Genomic DNA, 26,282 nt, shown 5'->3' on the forward strand with positions numbered 1-26,282 from the left:
TGAAGTATATAGAAGTGAAGCATGCTGCTGTCTGCAATTTACTCAAAACCTATTGAAAAATACGATAGGCTGGGCATGGTGGCTCATGCCTGTAATCCCAGCACTTTGGGAGCCCGAGGTGGGTGGATCACTTGAGGTCAGGAGTTCAAGACCAGCCTGGCCAACATGGTGAAACTCTATCTCTACTAAAAACACAAAAATTAACTGGGTGTGGTGGTGGGCACCTGTAATCCCAGCGACTTGGGAGGCTGTAGCAGGAGAATCACTGGAACCCAGGAGGCAGAGGTTGCAGTAAGCCAAGACCCCACACCAGTGCACTCCAGCCTGGGCTACAGAGAGCGAGATTCTGCCTCAAAAAAAAAAAAAAAGATGACTTGATGAATGGACAAAGGAATAAATATGTAATAAAGCAAGCAGAACAAAATGTTCCCTATATAATTCTTTCAATTTGTATTATGTTTGAAAATTTTCATGCTGGGAGAAGAAAAATAACTAAGAATATTGCAAGATGCTGTATTTTCCAAACATGGTCATTCATAAATGAACAGCACTATATAGAGAGACAGTGTCTGAAACATTTTAATTGTGAAAAACCTAATTTATATATTCTATTGTAAAAACTACATACAGAAACATAGTTGGACATGAATGTCCTCTTTACCACCTACTCCTCCCTCATATTCCCTACCCCTATGCCCCCTTTCCTCCTCCTCTACCAAGAACAATCAGTTGGTGGATCGTTTCAGGTTTTTTTCTATGTACATGATGAGGCTGGAGGAAAACACACACACAAATGAGATAACACCTCACAAAAATTCTTTAACATGCTTTTCCTCACATACTCAGAAAATCATATCTAGATTATTGCATTTTCTTAATATCTGAAAAGTATTCCACTGTATGAGTACATGCTAATTTGTTAAACTCATCTACTACTTAAAACCAATTTCCCACTAGATTTTTTCCTGGCTTGTTCACTTATTCATTCATGTTTACAATTTTGGTCAACAACCATTTTTAAAAAATATGTTTAGAGTGCCTACTCATTAAAATATAATAAATAGGGAAGAGGTAAACATGTGAGTACTGAGCATGTGCTAGGTGCTTGTGTATACTTTAGAATAAACTCTCAACATTAACTCTGCAAGATACTCATTTTATAGCTGAGGCAAGTGAGATGTGAAAAAACTAAGTGCCACAAAATTCTTAGGTAAATAAGCAGAATTTAAGGCCAAACTGAAGCTTTTTACTTTCCTTCAAATGATGACATAATTGGTATGAATTTTATTTTAAAGAATTAAAATATTGTTTAAGAGAATTTGGTGATGATATAGCAAAGCCAAATTGATTATACAAACATATGTATAGACACAGAATGTGAATACTTTTAGAATATTAAAATGATTTTATTAAAATGAATGTTACAGAATTATGAAAATTACATCATCTTTTATCTTGGTCTTGGAGAAAAAAATTAAACCAAAATCAGTCTACAATCAGCTAGACAGGCTGTTGTCACAGGAGCTTTGAGAAGAAAAAACACTGTGATAACTTTCACTTTAGGAGAATGTAAAACACAGAAAATATTTTTACCTGAAGACATTAAGAATATAAATAATACAGCCAGGTATGGGGGCCCACACCTGTAATCCCAGCACTTTGGGAGGCTGAGGTGGGCATATCACCTGAGGCCAGGAGTTCGAGATCAGCCTGGCCAACATGGTGAAACCCTGTCTCTACTAAAAATACAAAAATTAACCAGGCACTTGTAATCCCAGCTACTCTGGAGGCTGAGGCAAGAAAATCTCTTGAACCCGGGAAGCAGAGGCTGCAGTGAGCTGAGATCATGCCACTGTACTTTAGCCTGAGTAACAGAGCGAGACTCCATTTGAAAAAAAAAAAAAGGCCAGGCATGGTGGCTCACGAGTTTAGGAGATTGAGACCATCCTGGCTAACACGGTGAAACCCTGCCTCTATTAAAAATACAAAAAAAGTTAGCCGGGCGTGGTGGCAAGTACCTGTAGTCTCAGCTACTGGGGAGGCTGAAGCAGGAGAATGGCGTGAACCCAGGAGGCGGAGCTTGCAGTGAGCCAAGATTGTGCCACTGCACTCCAGCCTGGGCAACAGAGAGACACTGTCTCAAAAAAAAATAAAAAATGAAAATAAAAAAATAAGCTGTATCATATTAAATATGCATTAAATATTAAACTTCATTAGATATATATGTATTCCTTCTTGAAACTGTGCCATAATTTTGTTTCCAAGAAATCTTCTTGAGACACTTCGAATATTGATTTATTGTTCTATTTTGTGGAATGTAACTTGTATTTGTTAGAAAACTTTTATCTTAGGAAATTTAATATACTCACCTAAAAGTTATCCATACCATATTATAAAAATTAATACCTATGGTCATTGATTATATTGGGCCTTCACTTCTATATAAGTGGTTTAATTTCTCTTATTGATAAAAAGCATCAAACTTTGCAATTCACATTATTTACAAAATGAAAAAGAAAGCTTGCTCTTGGCTCTTTATTTGCTGTTGCTTAATCTATAAATTCATTGTGATTTCAAAGTAGAAAGCAGCAGAACAAGCAATTGAGAAAAGAAGGTAGATCTATACCTGTTTTATGGCTTGTTGAGCCAAGAAAGCCATCTGTAGGGGATTGGGCTTTATTGCTTGTCGTGGTATATTCTGGTTTGGTGGATACCTCAGTTGTTGAGGATGAGGAGGAAGAACTGGTCCATTGGGTTTGGGGCTGTGATTCTGAAAGTTTATCAAACGTGGAGGGGGTTGCTAGAAAAAAGAAATTAAACCAATTTAGTAACAATCTTCTTCTGAAAAACAAATTATAAATCTCTATCTTATAAAACTTTTACAGAAAAACAGAACTCTACCACAGATCGATCAATCAAGATTTACATAAGGGAATGAGGGGTGGGGGATGGGCAGACTTTCAGAATTTGTGTAAACAACTTTTTTAAAAGAACCTTATTAGGAAAGAACCTTGGGAGAGGGCTTGCCACCTAGATTTTGTAAGTAGATTGTACCAGTATTGGACCTAGGCCATGTTGGGAAGTAGGTAAAATGTGTCTTTGGTATCCTTCTAAGTCCTTCACAATTATCTTTCACAGAGAACTACCCTTTTGAGACCTCCTAAAAATAAAGTGATGGTAGAATAATAATTGCTAACACTTATTGAGCAGTTATTAAATGCCAGATACTGCTTTAAGTGCTTCACATGTATTCACTAATTTATTCTTAATACTATAAAGCACAGATTATTTCTATTTTATAGATAAGAAAACTAAAATAAAGCACAGAAAATTTAGTAACTTGCCCAAGATTAAGAAAGACAGTAAGGCATGGAGCTGGGATTTGAACAAGTAGTCTGGCTCAGTGGGTGTACTCAAAATGAACAAATTGTTAATAATGAAAATAGTTGATATTAATAACACTTAATAAGTTTTAGATCTTATTGAGCCCTGCCAGGCATTTTACATATTATTATGTCATTGAGCCTTATGCAGTAGGTATTATTACTTTTGTTTTGTAAATTAGGAAACTAAAAGTTTGAAAACACAGATAATTTGAAAAAAGTCACACAGCTAATACCAAGCGGCACACCAAGACTTTAATCCAAATCTAGTCTGCCATATCATTGCCAAAACATATTCCGGTGCTTAGCTGGCTGTTAAGATACTGACTAATTACAACTTAGAGGATGAGTCTCCATAGAAGAAAACATATTTTCTGGTTTTTTTTTTTTTTTTTTTTTGAGATGGAGTCTTGTTCCGATCTTGGCTCACTGCAACCTCTGCCTCCTGGGTTCAAGTGATTCTCCTGCCTCTGCCTCCCAAGTAGCTGGAATTACAGGAATGCCCCCACTATACCTGGCTAATTTTTGTATTTTTAGTAGAGATGGGGTTTTGCCCTGTTGGTCAGGCTGGTTTTGAACTCCTGACCTCAAGTGATCAGCCCACCTCAGCCTCCCAAAGTCCTGGGATTAAAGGCTTGACCCACTGTGCCTGGCCAGAAAACATATCATCAAAGCCAAGTCTCCAAGAACAACCCTGGTTAATTATAGGAAGGCTGGGTGAAGGAATCACAAACGAGGCTGAAGCAGAAATTAAAAAGAGAAAAACAAGTTTTCCTGTACTTAGCTGATTCACTCCAAGGCCAGCAATAGGCAGGGCCCTGGCAAAGCCTTGATAAAACTATCTGGAAAGCCAGACCCCAAAGGAAAGAGCTCCAGAGACTCTCTCCCAACAGCCCCTCAGAGCAAGATTAAGAAAATCAAATTCCTTTACTATCTCCTCATCCCCCTTACCATTACTCAATTTCCAAGTTTTGTAAGTTCCTGTTTTTCCTTCAAAGCAGCTGCAAGGTCACAAGCTATGCTAAGGATTACGTAACCTGTCACTGTTTGATTAACTGCCTTTGTTCTGCTTCTGTAAGCCTGCTTGCCTGTACCTCGAGTTTCACGCCATTAGATTCCCACTGTGCCATTTAAACTAGCCAACCCCCTTTCAGAAGTGTGTATAAAAGTCAAGCCCTGTCTTTGTTCGGGGCCTACCCTTTGGATGTGAATCCGTTGGGCCAGTGGCCACTTAAATAAAATCCTCCTGTTCCACCTATTGGTCTCTCCAGTCCTCTGATTCCCAAAACATTTTCTGGGGGCTCGCCCAGGATTGGAGACGACAGGTTTACTGTCTCTTTGCCTGTGGGACTGGAGCCCTGGGCTGGGGGAGACCCATGCCCCCAGGCACCATGGGAGAACTTCAATCCGGAGGGGTGATCGGCTCTCCCACGACCCTACCTGACAGCACAATGGAACCTAAGGGGGTACAGGATGATTCCAGGAACAGTGCACTACAGGATCGTGGTAAGGTTTGGGCCCGAGGCAGGACCTGTCCCATAAGAACAGAAGGGGAGCTTGATCACCTCCCGGGGAGTAACTAGTAGTCCGACACAGGACATGAGAGTGGCTTGCAAAGACAGGGAAACTGACACCTCAACCGACCCAGGGCACAAAAGTGGCTCGCAGAGTCGGTTGAGAAAGGGGAACTGGGAGCAGGGAAGTGTGTGTGTGTGAAAGAGGCAGTTCCAGGAGGAACCAACGCGGGGAGTGACGTGTGGGGGCTGCAGTTCTCTTTGCATAGACCGTACACTCTGAGCGAACTGTGGGACCGACCAGGACTAGAGGTGATCCGCATATGGCTTAGGGAGGTGCCCCACAATTTAGTATTTGTCAGGGTCAAAATGGAGCCTCCAATGCTAAGTGGCGTCTGAAATACTCCTGCAAGGGGGACAGTCTAATCGGTCTGAAGCAAAAGAGTGTGTTGCGCTGTAACTGGGAGGAAATGGGAGGGAAGTCGTCAAAACCCACCCCATTACACTGTATGTGAAAAAATTGTAAGAAAGGTTGCAGGGGATTATGGGATGAAGTTGACCCCTCGGAGGCTGAGAACTCTCTGTGAAATAGAATGGCCCTCTTTCAGTGTCAGATGGCCAGCGGAAGGAACTATAGATAGGGAAACAATTGGCCATGTATTTAAGGTGGTGACTGGGGTCGAATGACAGCCAGGGCACCCAGACCAATTCCCTTATATTGACTCATGGCTAAATATAGTTCAAACTCGACCTGCATGGTTGCAGCCCTGCCTGGCAGCTTACTGCAAAATGCTTGTGGCTCAGACCGAGCCTAAAGTGAAAGTAAAATCTCAGCTTCGCTGGCAAATATGGAGACAAAGGAAAAGTCATGGGAAGGGCAAGAGAAACCAGTTTTGCAGGAACTGCCAGAGGAGATAGAAATTCCTCTTCCATATATTCCAATCTACCCCCATTTACAGAGGCCAACGGCCCCCAAGGAGTCAGATTCAGATTGTAACATGCTCCAAGACTCACCCTAGAAGGAAAGATTGGAACCCTAGGAGGTCAGGGAAGAAAGACAAGATGATCAAGCAGGCTGCCTCCGATCTGGTCACGCTTGGGCTATGCAAATGCCTCTCAGGGAGACACAGGGACCCATCTATTATGACGAACCAGGTCAAGTCCAAGGGGGGCAATGGACCTTCATCTACCAGCCTTTCACAACCACTGATCTCCTAAATGGGAAACACCATACCCCCTCCTACATGGAGAAGACTCAGGCCCTCATAGATCTAATGCAGTCCATCTTCCAGACACACAATCTAACTTGGCCAGACTGTAAGCAGCTCCTCTTGACACTGTGTAACACTGAGGAGCGCTGGAGGGTAACCCAGGCAGTTCTCTGCTGGCTGGAAGCAAGTACACCTGAAGGCACACTTAACATTCAGGCATGCACTCAGGACCAGTTCCCAGAAGCAGACCCCTACTGGGATTCAAATGATGCAGTCCAATTACAGTACCTACAGAAGTACTGAGAAGCACTCTTGCAAGGGCTAAAGGAAGGCAGGAAAAAGGCAATCAATATAGGAAATATCTCAGAAGTACTTCGAGGAGCTGATGAGAGCCCTAGCCAGTTTTATGAGAGACTCTGTGAGGCATTCCAGCTTTACACTCCGTTTGACCCTGAGGTCACTGAAAATCAGTGCATGGTGAACACGGTATTTGTAGGACAAGCCCAGGGTGACATCAAGTGCGAGATGCAAAAGGTAGAGAGTTTTGCAGGCATGAATGCCACCCAACTTATAGGAGTGGCCACCAAGGTGGTACGTTAACCATGACCAAGAGGCAAAAAAGGAAGCAGATCAGACCCTTAGGAAAAAGGCCGATATGTTAGCAGTGGCCCTCATGGAAACTAGCATTGCGAGGGGGCACGGACATGGACACGGGTGCAGATGCAGATGGGGCCAAACTGGACAGAGGCTCGAAAGCTCGCTGAGCTAGATAAGGACCAATGTGCATGATGCAAAAGGGGACACTGGAAAAATCAGTATCCAGATGGCAGTGAAGAAAATGGCCGAGGCTGCGAAACAAAAAATCCACTTGTCAAAGGCTGCTACACCCTGAAGGAACCAGATACTGACCTGATTGGGCTGGCAGGGACTGAAGAATACAAGGACAAGGACAGACCGGGCTCCTTCTCCTTAGGCCCCCAGGAGCCCATGGTCATATTAGAAGTGGGGGGCCAGCTAAAGGACTTTATGGTGGACACTGGGGCTGAACACTTGGTAGTAACCCTACCCATAGGACCACTATCCAAAAACTATACAACTATTTTCGGGGCCACCAGGGTCTCAGAGAAGAGGCCATTTTGTCAGCCAAGGAGGTTTGTTATAGGAGGACCAGAGGTCCAACATGAATTCCTATACCTCCCAAATTGCCCAGTTCCCCTCCCGGGGAGAGACCTACTCCGAAAACTGCAAGCACAGATTGCTTTTGGGCCGCAAGAGGATATAACTCTAAACCTGACTCACCCAAAGGCCATGGTGTTAACCCTTACCATCCAGCAAACTAAGGAATGGAGGCTATACACAAAAAAGCCACCAAAACTGTCTCACGAACCAGGAATACTTGAATTACAGAGGCTACTTAATAAAATTACTGGAGTATGGGGCTGAAGATAACCCACCCGGGCTGGCTAAAGATTAGGTGCCAGTGGTAGTAAAGCTAAAACCAGGGGCAACCACAGTTCGGTTTGCCGGTACCTGCTTTTCCCAGAAGCCTTATGAGGCGCTCACAAACAGAGTGAGTGACTCTACAAACATGGAATCATGTTTGTAGTCAAATGCCAGTCACCCTGGAACACTCCACTCCTGCCATTATGGAAGCTGTCTGGAGAATATAGGCTAGTGCAGGACTTGTATGCTGTGAACCAGGCTACAGTAAACATCCACCCAGTGGTACCAAACCCATATACTTTGACGGGACTTATTCCAGCAAGTGCTGCCTGGTTTATTTGCCTAGACCTGAAAGATGCATTCTTCTGTCTTCACCTGGCACCAATTAGCCCATTTTGCATTTCAATGGGGTGAGTTGCAGTTCACCTGGATGAGACTCCCACAAGGATTCAAAAATTCTCCCACGATCTTTGAACCCCAAGGCCTACACCCCGCCAAATGACAACTGCACCTTGCTGCAATATATAGATGACCTTCTTTTGGCAGCCCCAACCCAAGAAGACTGCCTCCAAGGAACCCAAGACCTCCTCCATCTCCTGTGGAAAGCTGGATATAAGGTGTCCAGGAAGAAGGCACAAATCTGCTCCAGAAGAGTCCAATATTTAGGTTTCAAAGTGAGTCAAGGGGAACAATAGCTCAGCAGTGATCAAAAGCAGGCTGTTTGTGCACTCTCCACTCCAACCACCCAGCAACAAATAAGAGAATTTCTAGGGGCAGCAGGGTTTTGCCATATCTGGATCCCAAATTTCTCACTTATGGCCAAGCCATTATATGAAGCCACAAAACGGGGGAGAAAAGGAGCCCCTCCTCTGGGAGGCTGACCAGGAGAAGACATAAGCAGATCAAAGAAGCCTTAACTCAGGCCCCAGCCTTAGGACCGCCAGATCTAACTAAGCCTTTCTTTCTACATGTCCATGAATGAAAAGGAATGGCTATAGGGGTCCTAACTCGGGTCATAGGATCATAGCATGGCCCGGTAGCATAATTATCCAAGCAATTGGATTCTGTGGCACTAGGACGGCCTCTGTGCCTCAAATCACTAGCTGTCACGGCTCTATTGGCACAGGAAGCTGACCAACTGACTCTAGGGCAGCAAGTGGCCATCCAGGTACTGTACTCGGTTATAACTTTAATGGATCAGAGAGGGCATCATTGGTTATCAAACCCAAGAATGACTCGATACCAAGGGCCCCTATGCAAAAATCCTCACATAACTTTAGAGACAGTAAATACCCTAAACCTGGCTACTTTGCTTCCAATTGGTTTGGAACCAGAAGGCCCCCTTCAATGCTGTGTAGATGTAGTAGGCAAGGTATTCTCAAGCTGGAAAGATCTTACAGACCAACCCCTCAAAGACCCAGATGTTGAATACTTTACAGATGGAAGCAATTTTGTACTGGAAGGGGTCCGGCAGGCCGGGTATGCAGTAGTAACACTGGACTCAGTGGAGGCTCAGTTTCTGCCCACTAGAACATCAGCCTAAAAAGCAGAGCTAAAAGCCCTGACAAGAGCCCTTTCGCTAGCAAAAGACAAAAAAGTCAATGTTTATACTGACTCCAAATATGCCTTCGCCACATTGCATGTTCATGGAGCTATATATAAGGAAAGAGGACTCTTAACTGCTGGGGGCAAAGAAATAAAGTACAAAGAAGAACTCCTACAGTTCTTAGATGCTGTATAGGAAAGTGGCTGTTATGCACTGCAAAGGTACCAAAAGGTAGGAACACTAGAGGCCAAAGGAAACAGAAAAGCAGACAGGGAGGCAAAACAGATAGGAATGACTACCCCGCATTGTAAAAGGAAGCCCTAGCTTTGCCTCTCCTTCCAGGAGTCCCAAATTACTCTCCAAATGAAAGGGCCTGGTTAGACCAAGAGACTGGAAATTACATTGAAGAAGGATGGTGGAAATTCTCCGATGGGAGGCTAGCCATCCCTGAAATAGTGGCCCCCAAATTTGTAAGACAATTCCATCAAGGAACTCATATAAGGAAAATGGCACTAGAAACACTACTTGGACGCCATTTCTATGTGCCATGGCTCACTGCCATCACCCGAGCCATTTGCAAACAATGTCTAATTTGTGCCCAGAACAACCCATGGCAAGGGCCCACTTGGCCCACAGGAATACAGGAAATAGGAGCCACACCCTGTGAAAACCTACTAATGGACTTCACTGAGCTCCCCAGAGCCAGGGGCTATCTGCACATGTTAGTGCTTGTCTGCACCTTTCAGGATGGGTCAAGACTTTCCCCACCAGAACAGAGAAAGCATGAGAAGTGACTAAAGCATTGTTAAGAGACATTATCACCAGATTTGGACTGCCCCTGACTCCAGGGTCAGACAATGGTTCGGCATTTGTAGCTGAAATAGTTCAAGATCTAGCAAGGCTGTTAAAAATAAAATGGGGCCGGGCGCGGTGGCTCAAGCCTGTAATCCCAGCACTTTGGGAGGCCGAGACGGGCGGATCACGAGGTCAGGAGATCGAGACCATCCTGGCTAACACGGTGAAACCCCGTCTCTACTAAAAATACAAAAACTAGCTGGGCGAGGTGGCGGGCGCCTGTAGTCCCAGCTACTCGGGAGGCTGAGGCAGGAGAATGGCGTAAACCCGGGAGGCGGAGCTTGCAGTGAGCTGAGATCTGGCCACTGCACTCCAGTCCCGGCGACAGAGCGAGACTCCGCCTCAAAAAAAAAAAAAAAAAAAAAAAAAAAAAAAAAAAAAAAAAAAATAAAATGGAAGTTACACACAGCCTACCGGCCACAGAGCTCAGGAAAAGTAGAACACATGAATTTGACACTTAAACAGCTGCTGAAGAAATAATGCCAAGAAACTTATCTGAGATGGGATCAACTCCTGTCCATGGTCCTCCTCCAAGTCAGGTGCACCCCCACCAAACAAACTGGCTATTTGCCCTATGAGATCTTGTTTGATTGGCCATCCCCAATCATAGGTCAAATTAAAGGTGACCTCCGTGAACTAGGGGAATTAACCTTAAGAAGGCAAATGCAGTCTTTAGGGATAGTTATGCAAAGAATCCATGGCTGGGTACAGGAAAGAATGGCCATAAGCCTAACAGACCCATCACACCCTTTTAGACCTGGGGACTCTGCTTAGGTTAAGAAATGGAACCCAACCACTTTAGGACTCATATAGGATGGGCCCCATAGTGTAATCTTGTCCACTCCCACTGCTGTTAAAGTTGCAGGAACTGTGCCTTGGATCCACCAGAGTCAGCTGAAATGGGCAGCCCAAGACAAGTGGACCAGCCAATAGAACCCAGACCATCTGACCCGGCTGATCCTACAGTGGGACCAGGTTGCCAGTGAAGTCAACAACAGCCCTGCTCTAGTCACCCTGGAAGTTGACCAGTCTATGCACGGCTGAAGCTTGAGGAGACAACAGCCCTGCTCTAGCCACCCTGGAAGCTGACTACGCACGGCTGAAGCATGAGCATCATCAGGGAAGTAAACGTGGTTAGAAATCTTAGGTCCAATAGCTTTCCTTATAATACTAATTGTTTCACTATTATCCTGTAGCTTTGCCCAACCTCCTCCCTGGGGTAAAGGCCTCTTTTGTCCCTGCTGGGTATAAACATGTTATTCTTTACTTTGTTCCTACTCATCCCCATCATGATACTCCCCATACCGGTGTCAGAAAATGGACTCATACAAGGGTGCCCCCACTGCACACATACTATGTGGTCGGAGAGCACCATAACTAGGACTCTGCTGTACCATACTTATTAGGAGTGCGCAGGGACCCACCTAGGAACTTGTACACACAACCAGGTAACCTACTCAATCTGTGACCCAGGACATAGCCAGCCCTACATATGTTATGACCATAAGACCCCACCTATTAAGATTTGGTTTGAAGTTCATACTCAGGAAGGGGATCTTCTAAACCAAACCAAACCCTCTTCTCCTTACGGGGGGGAGGGGGGGGGGTCGTATCCTTATACTTCAATGTTTGCCAGGAGGCAGCAATACTGTGGTGGTCCATAATCACTGGCCCCACAAGATACTATGGTACTTGTTCTAAGCAAAAATGTGCGTCCCGTTTGTTCCCCCGGGTCCCCGTTAATAGCCTGCTGGGGCTGCATGACTTGGTCCACTGATCGACAACCACCAAAGCAAGTCATACATATGAAACTACTGGAAAAACCAACTTATAAACCTAGCATTTGCTATCCTGCACATCTCACCATCTTAGAGCCAGGTCTGCCCATATGGACTACAGGCTATCCCATGACATTGGGGTTTAAAGTCAAAGGTCAAAAAGTAAACTCAAAAGTCAGTCTGTATCTTATAAAGAAAACCTGGACCCGTTCAACCCAACAGTTCCAAGTTTTTGAGTCATTCTGTGAGCACATCCTCCAGGAGTTGCCTGAAGTCTCTCCCTCAGTCAGAAACCTGTTTGTCCAACTGGCTGAAAACACAGTCAGTAGCCTACATGTCTCCTCATACTACGTATGTGGAGGAATCATCATAGGGGATCAATGGCGGTAGGAAGCAAAGGAGCTAATGCTCCAAGATAATTTTATTCTGACTGTCCCCTCCCTGAACCAATGCTCACAAGCTTCAGCGTCTGGCTTTTTAAAATCTCTATTATCAGGATATTCTGCATTGCTTGTTGGGGAAAGGCCTTTACCAACTAGGTAGAAGAAATAATTCCAAATCATCCCACCCTAGTCCATTCTCCTGTTTTGCCTCTTTAAACCACTCTTGGTACCAGCTTGCAACTCCAAATGCCTGGCCGGCACCCTCTGGCCTCTACTGGATCTGTGGGTCATGGGCATATGGGCAGCTGCCAGCTAAATGGTCAGAAGCCTGTGTACTAGGGACAATCAGACCATCCTTCTTCCTAATCCCTCTAAGGCAAGGAGAAGCCTTAGGATGCCCTGTTGATGATGAAACAAAAAGGAGAAATAAAAGGGGCATAACCACAGGGAATTAGAAAGATGATGAATAGCCCCCTGAGAGAATGATCCAATATTCTGGGCCAGCCACCTGGGCGGAAGATGGAATGTATGGATACTGTACCCCTATTTACATGCTCAACTGCATGATAAAGTTATACGCGGTACTCGAAATCATGACTAATGACGCTGCAAGGGCCTTAAATCTACTGGCCCAACAAGCCACAAAAATGAGAATTGCTATTTATCAAAATAGACTGGCCTTAGACTACCTCCTAGCCCAGGAAGGTGGGGTATGCGGAAAGTTCAATCTAACTAATTGCTGCCTAGAAATTGATGACAATGGAAACGTCATTGAAGATATAACTGCAAAAATCCAAAAATTAGCTCATGTTCCAGCCAGACTTAGAAAGGATGGTCTCCAGATTCCCTCTTTGGGGGCTGGTTTTCATCCCTCGGGGGATTTAAAACCTTAATAGGAATAGTCCTGGCCATACTAGGAGGTTGCTTAACACTCCCTTGTCTCTTACCCCTCCTTGTTAAAAACATCCAATCGGCCATAAAGACTCTTGTAACCAGGCAAACTATCACTCAGTGAATGGCTCTAACTAAATATCAACCTTTGCCAAAGGAAGAAACCTGCCTTTTCATGAAGAATTAAGTAATTGTGATGCTTTCTATTAAACTTCATTTATAGGGAGCATCAAAGGGGGGAATGAGGCTGAAATTAAAAAGAGGAAAACCTAGAAATTGAGACCAGTCCTAGAAGAAAAAGATAACCTTATATGCCAGTCTCCTCTTGACTGATTCTCTACAGTTGGGAATGTATTGCAAAATAAATATTCCTTTTAGTATATCTTAACTGTATGATCACAACTTATCAAAGAGGAGCCTATTTCCCCCTACATTCACAGGGGGACAAATAAATAATCTTTTAAGGTTGAAGCAGCAACACCTGAAACTTTGACACTGTGAAGGCAGACAGCTGTAAAGTACAGTCCTATCCTCTTTATTATTTTTATTCTTCCTCCCATTTTTCGAATTTACTATCCTTGCCTGGGTCAACTGCTTCTCTCTTAAAAATTAGGTGGCACTGGGTTTACCTCTCATTAACTTTTAAGAGTGGCCAGCAATTACAGACCCAGTGAAAAATACATTTAGAAGCTGATTCTAAACAAGTGAAATTCGGTAGGAAAAGAGTAGAAAAATAATATTAGAGAAAAATAAGAAAATCTCAAAACTGTAGAAAAGTGTAAACCTAAAAGCTATAGTAATGTTTTTATTTTTCCATGAAAATTTTGTGAATTGAAGGGTTTTATATCATAGAAATACAAGCAGAACATACTTAGGAAATTACATGGAAAAACTTCTAAATGTATCTAAGGGATAATTTTTCATAGCCCAAAATGGTCCTTAAGGGAGAATAAAGGTAGTCATAGAGGTCTTTTGCCACCTTCATCCAGACTAATGTTTACATATTGACAACCAAAAAAATGACACTTAATGCCAGCGTAATGTGCTATGGTATGTAAGATGTCAACCATGCCATCAAGATGCTTGTGGTCTGGTAAGATGTAAGGTGATTTTCCCCCCACTCTTCTAAACTGTTACAGTTGATTGAGTTAGTGTCTAAGAATCCTGTGACAGAGGAAGCTACTTAAAAAATAAAATTAGGGGCCAGGCGCAGTGGGTCATGCCTGTAAATCCCAGCACTTTGGGAGGCTGAGGTAGGCGGATCACGAGTTCAGGAGATCGAGACCATCCTGGCTAACAAGGTGAAACTCCATCTCTACTAAAAATACAAAAAGTTAGCTTGCTGTGGTGTCGCATGCCTATAGTCCCAGCTACTCCGGAGGCTGAGGCAGGAGAATTGCTTGAACCCAGGAGGCAGAGGTTGCAGTGAGCCAAGATCACGCCACTGCACTCCAGCCTGGGTGTCAGAGCAAGACTCTGTCTCAAAAAATAAAATAAAATAAAATAAAATAAAATAAAATAAAATAAAATAAAATAAAATAAAATAAAATAAAATAAATAAATAAATAAAATAAATTAGGAAACAGTTAAAATCCTAAAAGAATAGCAAAAATATTTAATATATGTGACCGTGTTCTGTCCTAAATTTAGTTCTATCCATTAGAGTTTAATAGAATATACTGTATAAAGCCAAATAAACAGAGATGTACAACATCTATTAAGTTTGCATCACTAAGTCATATCACTGTTCTACTTTTGTTATCACCAGCTCTTTTAACCATGCCGATGACATGGTTAATCTTCAGAGGAAGAACAGAGAACTGTCATGTAAGTAATTTTTAGAAACAGTTCTTTTCAATTTACCTGTAATATATGGACAGATGTAGAGTATAAATTGCACATACTCATAGCCACACAGACACTTGCTGTGAGGCTATGCCTAGATAGGCATTTTCCCACATGTACTTGCAAACAAGCGGGTAGAAAACTCAGACTGTACCCGGGCAGGACAATATACAAGTTTACAGAAGAGGGATACCAAGGAGTGAAGACACATGAATGGGCATTTAGCAGAGAACAGATAAAAATGAGTGATAAGAATGTGAAAGAAACTGCAGGAATTATTGAAAATTGACAGAAAAACAACAGTATGCGAAGTAAGAACTGCAATATGTGAAGAGTACTTCATTTCTAAGTGTGAAAATTAGGTTATATAATAGAGACTATACAGATTACAGCACTACATTGTAGAGACTGCAACTAAGATCAAAAGAAAATTTCTGAGAAAAGCAGGTTAACAGCTCAAGTCACTTCTGTTTTGTTACTGCTTATAAAACTATTTTCACATAGTATCTACTAACTGCCTCAATTCTTTTTTTGAAGACAGTCTCTTACTCTGTCACCAAGCTGGAGTGCAGGGGAGAGATCATGGTTCATTGCAGCCTTGACCTCCCAGGCTCAAGCAATCCCTCCTACCTTAGCCCCCCAAGAATAGCTGGGACTAGAAGCATGTGCCACCTCACCCAGATGATTTTTTATTTTTATTTTTTGTAGAGATTGGGCGGGAGGCGGAGGGGGGGGGGGTCCTCCCTGTGTTGCCTAGGCTGGTCTTGAACTCCTGGAGTGAAGTGATCCTCCTGCCTCAAGTCGCCCAAAGTTCTGGGATTATAGGCATTAGCCACTGTGCCCAGCCAGTTCCTGACTTCTTAGTGAAAAGGCAATTAACTCAATTGATGAATTCATTCCTTTTGTTGTTAAACTACTAAATATTTAGAAGATAAAATTAATACATGCAAATGCTTAGCACTCAATATCTCTCGTTTCCATTATCCAGCTTCAGAAAAATTTTAGTAATCTTTGCAGTCTATCTGAAGCATGTCATTCTACCTTCAATTTTGTTTTTGTTTTGTTTTTTTTTTTTTGAGGCAGAGTCTCGCTCTGTCACCCAGGCTGGAGTGCAGTGGCCGGATCTCGGCTCACTGCAAACTCCGCCTCCCGGGTTCACGCCATTCTCCTGCTTCAGCCTCCTGAGTAGCTGGGACTACAGGCGCCCACCACCTCGTCCGGCTAGTTTTTTGTATTTTTTAGTAGAGATGGGGTTTCACTGTGTTAGCCAGGATGGTTTCGATCTCCTGACCTCGTGATCCGCCCGTCTCGGCCTCCCAAAGTGCTGGGATTACAGGCTTGAGCCACCGTGCCCGGCCTACCTTCAGTTTTCTTAACAAAATTTCTACTCTGCTAGGTATACTCCTCCTGGTATATAAAGTGTAAAATTATCCTCCCATGGAACACTCAAAAACCTTTTACATTGCTTCCTACTTACTTTTTGTAAGAATCTGGCTTGAAACGAAGTTTTAAACAGCCATGCTAATATTCCCTTGGATTTTACATACCTTCTTAGTCAAATTACTAGAAAGCCATAAACCTCAAATACATTACCTCAGGCCTTCACATACACCACATAACACATTCTGGATCTACAAATGCCCACAACTTTTACTGAGAATTAAAGTATGAGTTCCATATAAAAACCATTTTTATTTTTTAAAAATTTCTACCAAAGAAATCGTATTAAGCCATTTAATTGCTTTTTCATAAAGAACCATGTTAAGTATTCCTCTTAGTACTAGTAAAATACTAGTAAAATTTTCTCTCCCTAATTAACCAGTATGTTTTCCTTTTTAGATAGCAATACCCGTATTATTCTGGTTTCCTTTTTTCTTTGGCTGGCAAGAAGTTCTGAGCTAAGTTTTATTCTTAAGTATGAGAATTCTTAGCCTATGTCTGCATACTTTGGCTTTTTATTAAACTCTGCTCAATTTCATTTGTATCCTGTATTGTAAATGACTTCAAATCTTTTGCAGAAAAAAGAGTATAAATAGCTGGGTACAATGGCTCATGCCTGTAATCCCAGCACTTTGGGAGGCTGAGGTGGGAGGATCACCTGAGGTCGGGAGTTCGAGACCAACCTGACCAACATGAAGAAATCCCGTCTCTAGTAAAAATACAAAATTAGCTGGCATGGTGGCACATGCCTGTAATCTCAGCTACTTGGGAGGCTGAGGCAGGAAAATCGCTTGAACCCAGGAGGCAGAGGTTGTGGTGAGCCGAGATGGCACCATTGCACTCCAACCTAGGCAACAAGTGTAAAACTCTGTCTATATATATATAAAAAAAAAAGTATAAGTAAATGTAACTGAAAACAACAGACAATTTATATAAATTAGACTTTATATTCCTTACTAAACTTTTATTAAATCTAAGTCTGCCCACATCTAACCTGAATAGCAGAGTTAAACTATTTAACAAAAGTATATATATATTTTATCTTCAAAAGTTGGACTGAGGCTGGGCACAGTGGCTCACGCCTGTAATCCCAGCACTTTGGGAGGCTGAGGCAGGATCACCTGAGGTCAGGAGTTTGGGACCAACCTGGCCAACATGGTGAAACCCTGTCTCTACTAAAAATACAGAAATTAGCCAGGCGTGGTGGCGCACACCTGTAATCCCAGCTACTCGGGAGGCTGAGGCATGAGAATCGCTTCAACCTGGGAGGCAGAGGTTGCAGTGAGCTGAGATTGTGCCACTGCACTCCAGCCTGAGTTACAGAGTGAAACTCCATCTCAACAACAACAACAACAACAAATTGGATTACAGTAAAAATAAGAATGGTAAACAGTATATTTGCTCAGAAATAAAGTTTGAAAAAGGTATATTACAATGAACCACAGTTCTGCCCTTTTGTATTTCACTCTGCCCTAGTTTCTAAGATGCAGTGTGGTTTACTAAACACCACATCCTCACAGAGGACCGATTCTTAATGTATTCATCATTCTGAAGCACCAGTATAGGAATTAACAGGTACACAACTTTTCCCATCAATCACAGGCCTGGGTTATTTAGGAATACAAACATTTATCCTCTGCTATAATTTAAAGACAATGAAGAGTAGATGAAAATAGATTTATCAGCTAAACAAACCATTAAATCCTTTTTAAGTAGGGATTAAAAACTAGGCATTAAATCAGGGATCCTTAATGTGATAAATTTTTATAAATGCAGTTATTTAGATTATGGAAAATGGATGTCTTTGTTATTTTGAGCTGCTCAACACAATTATACTATAATTATCTAAGTGAGGACAGGCCTGCTTCTAAATTTACCTGATGAGAGATGGAAGGTTGCTGGATGGGCCCCTGCATTCTAGGGTTTGGTAAACCCACAGGTGCTGGCCTCCGTTGCACCTGTTGCCTCTGAGCCATTACCTGTTGCTGCATATGCTGGAGCCGTAATTGAGCTAGGCTGATCTGTGTTGGGAACTTGGATAACTGGTTTGATGATAAACCACTTTGTGGCTGTGAATTCTGTTCCACGACAGGATTCTGCTTAGGCATTTGTGGCTGGCTCTCTTTATCCTCAATTACTAAAGAACCTAATTAAAAAGAAAAGGTTAAGGGAAAAAGTTTTTCAGATAGTTGGTGAAATATCACATTTTCTAAGACTATTTTTGCAGAACTTCAGAATTGCCAAGGAATTCTCTGGTCTCATGAGCCCTTTTACATTCTGAAAGACAGAGGACCCCCAAATAGCTTTTGTTCATCTAAGTTCTAGTCATCAAAATTTATAATATTAGAAATTTAAAATAATTTTTAAAACTTACTAATACATTTAATAATAATAAAACCATAACAACATGTTTTTATAAAACTACATTGTAAAAAACTTGGTAAACATTTTTTGATATTTTAAAATACTGTTTGATGTTTTAAAAAATCTCTTTGAATGTCTGGCTTAATAGCTGAAATCTCATTATCTGTTTCTGCACTATCTATCATAATATATTATTGAGTTAAAATACATGAAAAAAATTTCAGTCTCACTGTATGGCAGACAGCACCTGACAGCAATAACTTAAGTCTACCCTGAGAGTGACCTTGTATAGCCTAAGAAGAATGTGTGTTTGGAGTTCCGCGCTAAGGAACCCAGGAGTGGCCAACCCAGAGATCCATTCTTTATCAATGAAGAATATCTGAACTCCCAGGCCAGCCTGTGGAATCCAGGCAATATCGGGATGGAGGACTTTTGCTTTGTGTTAAATGAAGGTTGCCACATGGAGGTTGCTGGCGGGAGGGTGCTAAGTGCTATATAAACTACTTGCTGGTGGTTCTCTTGTCCAGTCCACTGCCACTGGACTGTCCTGTATGTAAGTTCCCTCAAGCCCTGTGTCTCGTTCACTAACTCCAGGTCTCTTCTTGGGCCTCTCAAACATGGTCCTATCCCTACTGAAGTCAATAGGGGTCTGGCACAACATTCATCCAGACGTGTAGTTGGAAAAGGGTGACCTTTGTGGTCCCCTGAAAGAGTACCAGACTATACTCTGAGAACCGCTGTCATATATCAAAACAAGCAAACCTGACATTGGCTCTAAAAACAATCCCAAAAAATATTTCTGAATCTTTACTATTAACGAGTTGTGATCTCTCAAGTTTCCTATACCTTTACAATGCATATTATGTTAACTTTTTGATACAAAATACATTGACCAGCTTAAAAATAATTTTAAGAGTTTAATGGTGCCTTTGAAAGTTCTGATTCAAGCTTGATTTCAACAGTAGAAACTCAAATGTTTATGATTTACTACTCATATGCATTCTAAAAATATATAGTTAAATGTTTACTGTGTGTAATTCACTATTACAGGTAGGTGTATGCGTATGTTTAAAAGAAATAATAACATTCTCTTTTACACATAAGGGATCTAAGGTTTAGAGAGGTTGTAAAACTTATCCAAAGTCACTCAAGACAGTAATAAATATTCATCTAGACCAATATTTTTCCCCAGTGCTCTTATACGTTTCTCAGAAGCCATGGGTAACAAGTTTAGGAAACTTGTCTCCTTCTTTAGAGATTTACAATGTAAATCTCACTGTATATGAATTTACAGTGGTGTAAGTGACAGCTCTGAGAAATTCGACAGTAAAATATATTGTTTAACTTCCTTATACAGGTTTCACAAACTGTTAGACTAGGAGATCCTGTTTTTGTTTTGGCTAAAGTAGATTTATCTGAAATTATATCCATTTACGTGTGTACAGTTTTGAATATAATTCTTAAACGTACTTATGTCTATATGTGGGTGTATTTACCTATTGTGATATAAGTACATAACACATATGACCACTTGTTTGGATTTATATCTTGTGATGGGTTCTGAGTACAGATGAATGTGTAGTGGTAGAGTCAGGTGTGGCAATAAGAGTTACTTATACACATGTTTTGTATTCTAAAGATGCTTCTTTTTGGTAAAATTAGTGTGTATAATTCCAGTTTCCTGCTATGTATCAATATACATATGTTTGTATCTAAACTAGTCTGCAGGAGTCTCATCACCTTTGATTCCAGGATAAATCTTTTTGTTCTTCCCTTATGGGTAAGATTGCCTATTTCCTCCTTTCCTGGTGAGTATGGGCTCTTTCTCCAGCCATTTTCTTTTCTCACCCAGAATCTAGTGTTGGGGATGAGAAACCATCTTTGATGATTCTGAAACAAACTCAGTGAGCACCCCTCGCCCCCCCCCACCAAAATCAAAAACGATAATACTGTTTGTTGATGAACAGACAATGTGTAGGGAATTCTTAAATTTGTATAGTTTCCCTGTGAGAAATTAAGAAAGAAGGCAAAAAGGTGTTTCTACTCAGCAAATAGTATAATGAAAAAGCTAAAGTAGTAACTTTCTGCTGAACTGCTTGCAAGGATACTTTCATTCCTAATGTTTCCAAAATGATGGTCTCTTTTTGTGATAATTCAGTGAGCTCTAATATAGTCATGTGTTGCGAAAGGATGGGGATATGTTCTGAGAAATGTGTAATTTAGGTAATTTTATCTTTAGACAAACATCAGTTCATTTATGTAAACCTATACTGTATAGCCTACTACACACCTAGGTTATATGGCATAGCTTATTGCTAGGTAGAATCTAGGCTACAAACCTGTACAGCATGTAATTGTACTGAATTATCTGGACAATACTGTAGGAAATTGTAACACGATGGTAAGTATCTGTGTATCTAAACATACAAAAGATACAGTAAAAAAAACTCGCAGTATTTATAAGTCATAGATGCAGTTAGTTGATTGAGACATCATTATGCAGTACCTGACTGCTTAAGATTTGGGTACTTGTCAGTATGTATGTTGTACTTCAGTTAGTAAGATATCTATATAACTATTATCTGATCAGGCAAAATAAGAAAACTAAGTCTTCCCTAAGCAAGATGAAGGACTGAACCATTAGGTTCCTACTGAATAGTTCTAAAGATAAGCCAATAAAAATATAGTAGTTTCAAATAAAACTTTCAGGATATCAAAAATCCTTTATCAATGACAAGTCAAGTTAACACATTCTGATAAATTTAGAGCTAACAGAACAAACCAGATTTGGGGGGTTGAGGGAATAGACAGGACAGGACACCTAAATCCCTAAGTCTAGACACCCTGTCAGTCAATGTTACAGAATATTTTCTTATCATCCGTACATGTACGTGTGTTTATATTCATGTATATTTGTTACCATACACATACATAGAGAAATACTATTAGAAACAACATGTCTTTTTAAAACAAAATAGAACGTTTTAAAAGTGAGAGAACATATTTTCTTCGATCCTCCAGCATCAGCCTTCCGAGTAGCTGGGACTACAAGCATGTGCCACTACCCCTGGCTAACTTAGAAATCTTATGTGGAAATGGGCTCTCCCTATGTTGCCTAGGCTGGTCTTGAACTCCTGGCTCAAGTGATCCCAAAGTGCTAGGATGACAGATGTGAGCCACTGTGCCCACCCTAAGTGAACATATTTTCAGTAACATGTCATAATCATTGAGAGTTCTACAAACAAATGTCACTTTGAGAAAGGTATGTAATGGTAATGGCCTACCTAAGTTGATAATATTTTGAGCCCAGAAACTAGGATCACAGTGAAATTGGATGGTGTTGTTGGTCACTGGGGATGCATCACACCTTGCACGAAGGAGGTGCCGTAACCGGTATGTAATCTAGAAGAAAAAGAAGAGACAACTAAATATTAGGCAAATAATTTATTAAATGCCCAGTAAATATACAAAAACAGTCTCTGGTATGTACATCAATACACAATAAACAATCATATATAGGTCACAAAATTGTGTTGTATGTTGGACATACAACACAATTTTCTTTCCAAAACAAGTTAAAAAGTTTTGAGGCATAATTCAGTTAGCTGTACTACTGAACCAATTTTGAAGTGACAGGTTAAAGTTAGTTTTTTGGATTACTAATAAAATTTGCGGAATCACTAACTCAAATATTTGTAAAATAAAAACTATTAACGTATCTTAATGCTTTCATTTACTTTACTTACTCTCTTAGAAGGATTCAGAATTTAGACTGGGGCTAATGAGTTACAGGGAATACAAATTTGTCTCTGTTCAGGAAAAGGAACTGGGCCTGTGAGTGAGGTGGTTCTCCTTGTTCCTCATTACAGTTCTGTTCCCGCCATTGCCCTGAATACAACCAGCTTTGAATCTCATATCATCACACCACACCATCCTCTTTCCTCCACGCTGCAGTCATCAATGAGCATCTACTCATTCTCCCTCAGTCCTTGAAGATTTTAGTTCTTGGTTTACCTATCACCATCTCCAATATTAGTCCTGTGGCAATTTTTGATGATTTCAATATCCAACCAAATGATTCACTTCCTCTAGTGCCCAAATACCAATAATTCCCCCTAGGTCCTATAAGACTTTGCTTTTTCCATCCTTTCATTTCACTTTACCCTTGCCCTCTATCCCTCAATTCCTCATTATCTAGCTTCAATTCCAGGGTCAATAATCATCACAATTTCCTTACATATATGTCACATATGTAACACATGTCATATGACACATATGTCACATAGCATGTATGTCACATGTCATGTAACATGCATGTCACATGTCATAACATGTGTCACATATAGTCATATAGATCATAGATGTCACATATATATGTCAACTCCCCTTTCACTCAATTATATATGCTCACTTCACCCTCCTCAATGTTTCCCCTAGATAAAACAACCTACCCTGGTTAAATCCCACATGTTGCCTGAACATAACTGAGCTGATCTCACTTCAAACACATGACCACTTACTTCAGGTAGGCCATTAAGGCTGACTATCATATGACATTTCTCTAATCCATTCACTTCTCTACTTTCCTAAATATTTCCTACTTTCTTTTCTCTTTTTGAATCATCAGTATTTCCTCTCTCATTCTTAATCTTAGCTAATGTACTTAGCATTTCACTGAAAATCAGCAACAATCAAAGATCTTCCACAAACTTCCACCACTTTTCAGTCAATATCCCCTCCTGTTGCAACGGATGATGAAATGTCCATGTTTCTAGTTAAAGCCAGCCTTCCACTTGTGCAGTGGAGCACACCCCATCTTGCCTGCCCAGTAATTTTCATCCCTCTTCTGTAACACCAATTTTCCCATTTTACTGGATCACACCCATCAACATATAAATATGCTTTTAAGTTTTTTCAGCTAAAAACAAAACTCTTTAACTCCTTTTCTCCTACCATCAACTACCCCATTTCTTTTACAGCAAAACTCTTCCAAAGACTCATCTAGGTTCACTGTCTCCTATTCTTCCCCATCCATTCTTTCCTGAAACCATTATGTTCAGGCTTGTAGCAGCTTTTCACACGGGTGGTCGGTCTGCCTTCATGGAAATGCTTTTTTTCATTTGGTTTCCAGCACACTATAATCCCACTGTTTTTGAACTCCCCAGTAAGGGCAGGGATTTCTCTGCTTCTTGGCAGTGCACAATCTCAGTCTCCATTGTTGGTGATTTCTTCTCTCCCACAACACTATATGCTGGAATGCTCAGGGCTGAGTTTTTTTACTTCTCTCTTCCTCTACATTCCTATGTAGTCATGCACCATATAGCAATGTTTCAGTCAACAATGAACCTCATGTACAACAGTGGTCCCATGAAATTATAATGAAGCTGAATAATTCCCATTGCCTAATGATGTTGGAGCTGTAGTAACATCACAGCACCAGGTATTACTCAAGTGCTTATGGTGATGCTGGTGTAAACAAACCTACAGTGCTGCCAGTTGTATAATGATAATAAATGACTATGTTATTGGTTTATGTATCTACTATATTACACTTTTTTCATTATTTTAGAGTGTACTCCTACTACTTACTAAAAAAAGTGACAGCCTCAGCCAAGTCCTTCAAGAGATAGTCTCAGAAAAAGCATTATTATAATAGAAGATGAGAACTGAATGCATGTTTATGCCCCTGAAGACTTTCCAGGGAGATAAAACGTGGAGGTGTAAGACAGTGATATTGAAGATATGAACCTTGAGTAGGCCTAGGCTAATGTGTGTGTTTGCATCTTGGTTTTCAACAAAAAGTTTTAAAATAAACAAATAAATAAGCTTATGAATTAAAGATATAAGGAAGAATTTGTACAATGTGTTTGTGTTTTAAGCTAACTGTTACTACAAAAGTCAAGACATTTAAAAAATTACAGTTTATAAAGTTAAAAAGTTACAGTAAGCTTTCCTTAAGTAAGCTAAAATTTATTATTAAGTAAATTAAAATTTATTATTGAAGAAAAAATATTTTCAAATAAATTTAATGTAGCCTACAGTAATGTCCTGCGCCTTCACAATCACTCACGTGCTCACCCAGAGCAACTTCCAGTCCTGCAAGCTCCATTCATGGTAAATGCCCTATACCTACACAGGTGCACTTTTTTTTTTTTTTTTTTGACTCTCACTCTGTCACCCAGGCTGGAGTGCAGTGGTATGATCTCAGCTCGGTTCACTGCAACCTCCATGGTGTATCATTTTTTAATCCTTTGTATTGTATTTTGACTGTACTTGTTCTATGTTTAGATATACAAACATTTACCATTATGTACAACTGCCTACAGTATGCAGTACAGTGGTATGCTGTACAGATAGGAGCAACAGGGTAAACCATCTAGGTTTGTGTAAGTACATCCTATGATGTCACACGATGCCGAAATCACCATTTCTCAGAATGCATCCCTGTCATCAAGCAACACATGACTGTACTGTTTATTCTCAGGTGTACTCTTCCTATAATCCTCTCCATCTCAATTATTGGTAATAATGTTTTTCCCTACAACTTAAAGTCCTCGGCTCCTTTCTTTTTCTTACACTCTATATTCAACCTGTCAGCAAATCCCATTGGCTCTACTTTTAAAACACGTATAGACCAGGCATGGTGGCTCACACCTGTAATCCCAACACTTTGGGAGGCCAAGGCGGGCAGACCACGAGGTCAGGAGTTCGAGACCAGCCTGGCCAACATGGTGAAACCCAGTCTCTACTAAAAACACACAAAAAATTAGCTAGGTGTGGTGGCATGCACCTGTAATCACAGCTACTTCGGAGGCTGAGGCAGGAGAATCACTGGAACCTGGGAGGTACTCCAGCCTGGGTGACAGAGGGAGGCTCTGTCTCCAAAAACATAAATAAATAAATAAATAACTTATTTTGGGACTATGTAGAATATGTAGCAAAGTGTTTACCAGGCAGCAGTCAATACAATATTCCTTTCCCCGAATTTCCCCCTTTAATTTTTTGCACCCTCTAATAATTCCTGCCATAAATCATGCTCATAATGCTAACCATAAGAAGTATTCTAAGAACTATGTTTTATCTGAAATTTAATAATTGTTTTATCTAAAATTTAATAATTTATTTTAAAAAAGCATTATTTTAATTGACCAATAAAAAATGAATATATTTCTGTGTACAGCATGTTTTGAAATAAATATACATTGTGGAATGGTTAAATTGAGTTAATTAACTATGTATTACCTCATTTACTTATTTTTTTGTGATGAGAACAGTTAAAATCTACTCTTTTAGCAATTTTCAAGAATATAAACACAGTGGTATTAACTCTAGTTCTCATGTCATATAATAGCTCTGGTGAACTTATTCCTCCCATCTAATTGAAATTTTGCAGCCTTTGACTAACATCCATTCCAATACCCTGAATCCCTTCCAGCCCTTTGTAACCACCATTCTACTCTCTCTGAGTTTAATTTTTTTCCACATATAAGTGAGATCATGAAGTAAATATAATGTCCTCAAGGTTCATCTATGTTGTTGCAAATGACAGGATTTCCTTCTTTTATAAACCTAAATCGTATTCCATTGGGTATATGTACCACATTTTCTTTATCCATTTATCTGTTGAAT

At 40.8% G+C, this 26,282-nt stretch overlaps 1 protein-coding gene across 2 annotated transcripts in view; it reads right to left on the reverse strand.

The window, feature by feature from the left end:
• The window catches only part of TRIM24 (tripartite motif containing 24), a 127,353-nt gene that overhangs the window by 19,515 nt on the left and 81,556 nt on the right, over positions 1-26,282 (reverse strand). Inside the window, exons 8-10 of one of the 2 annotated variants that reach the window (XM_010356312.2) lie at positions 21,938-22,055; positions 18,269-18,435; positions 2,627-2,800 (exon numbers count right to left, since the gene is read on the reverse strand). In XM_010356312.2, the coding sequence (XP_010354614.1) occupies positions 2,627-2,800; positions 18,269-18,435; positions 21,938-22,055 (459 nt within the window). Of the gene's footprint in view, positions 1-2,626; positions 2,801-18,166; positions 18,436-21,937; positions 22,056-26,282 lie in introns of both variants that reach the window. The other variant, XM_010356311.2, reaches the window with a different exon arrangement.

The sequence above is a fragment of the Rhinopithecus roxellana genome, chromosome 6, assembly GCF_007565055.1.
Source record: "Rhinopithecus roxellana isolate Shanxi Qingling chromosome 6, ASM756505v1, whole genome shotgun sequence".
NCBI lineage: Eukaryota > Metazoa > Chordata > Mammalia > Primates > Cercopithecidae > Rhinopithecus > Rhinopithecus roxellana.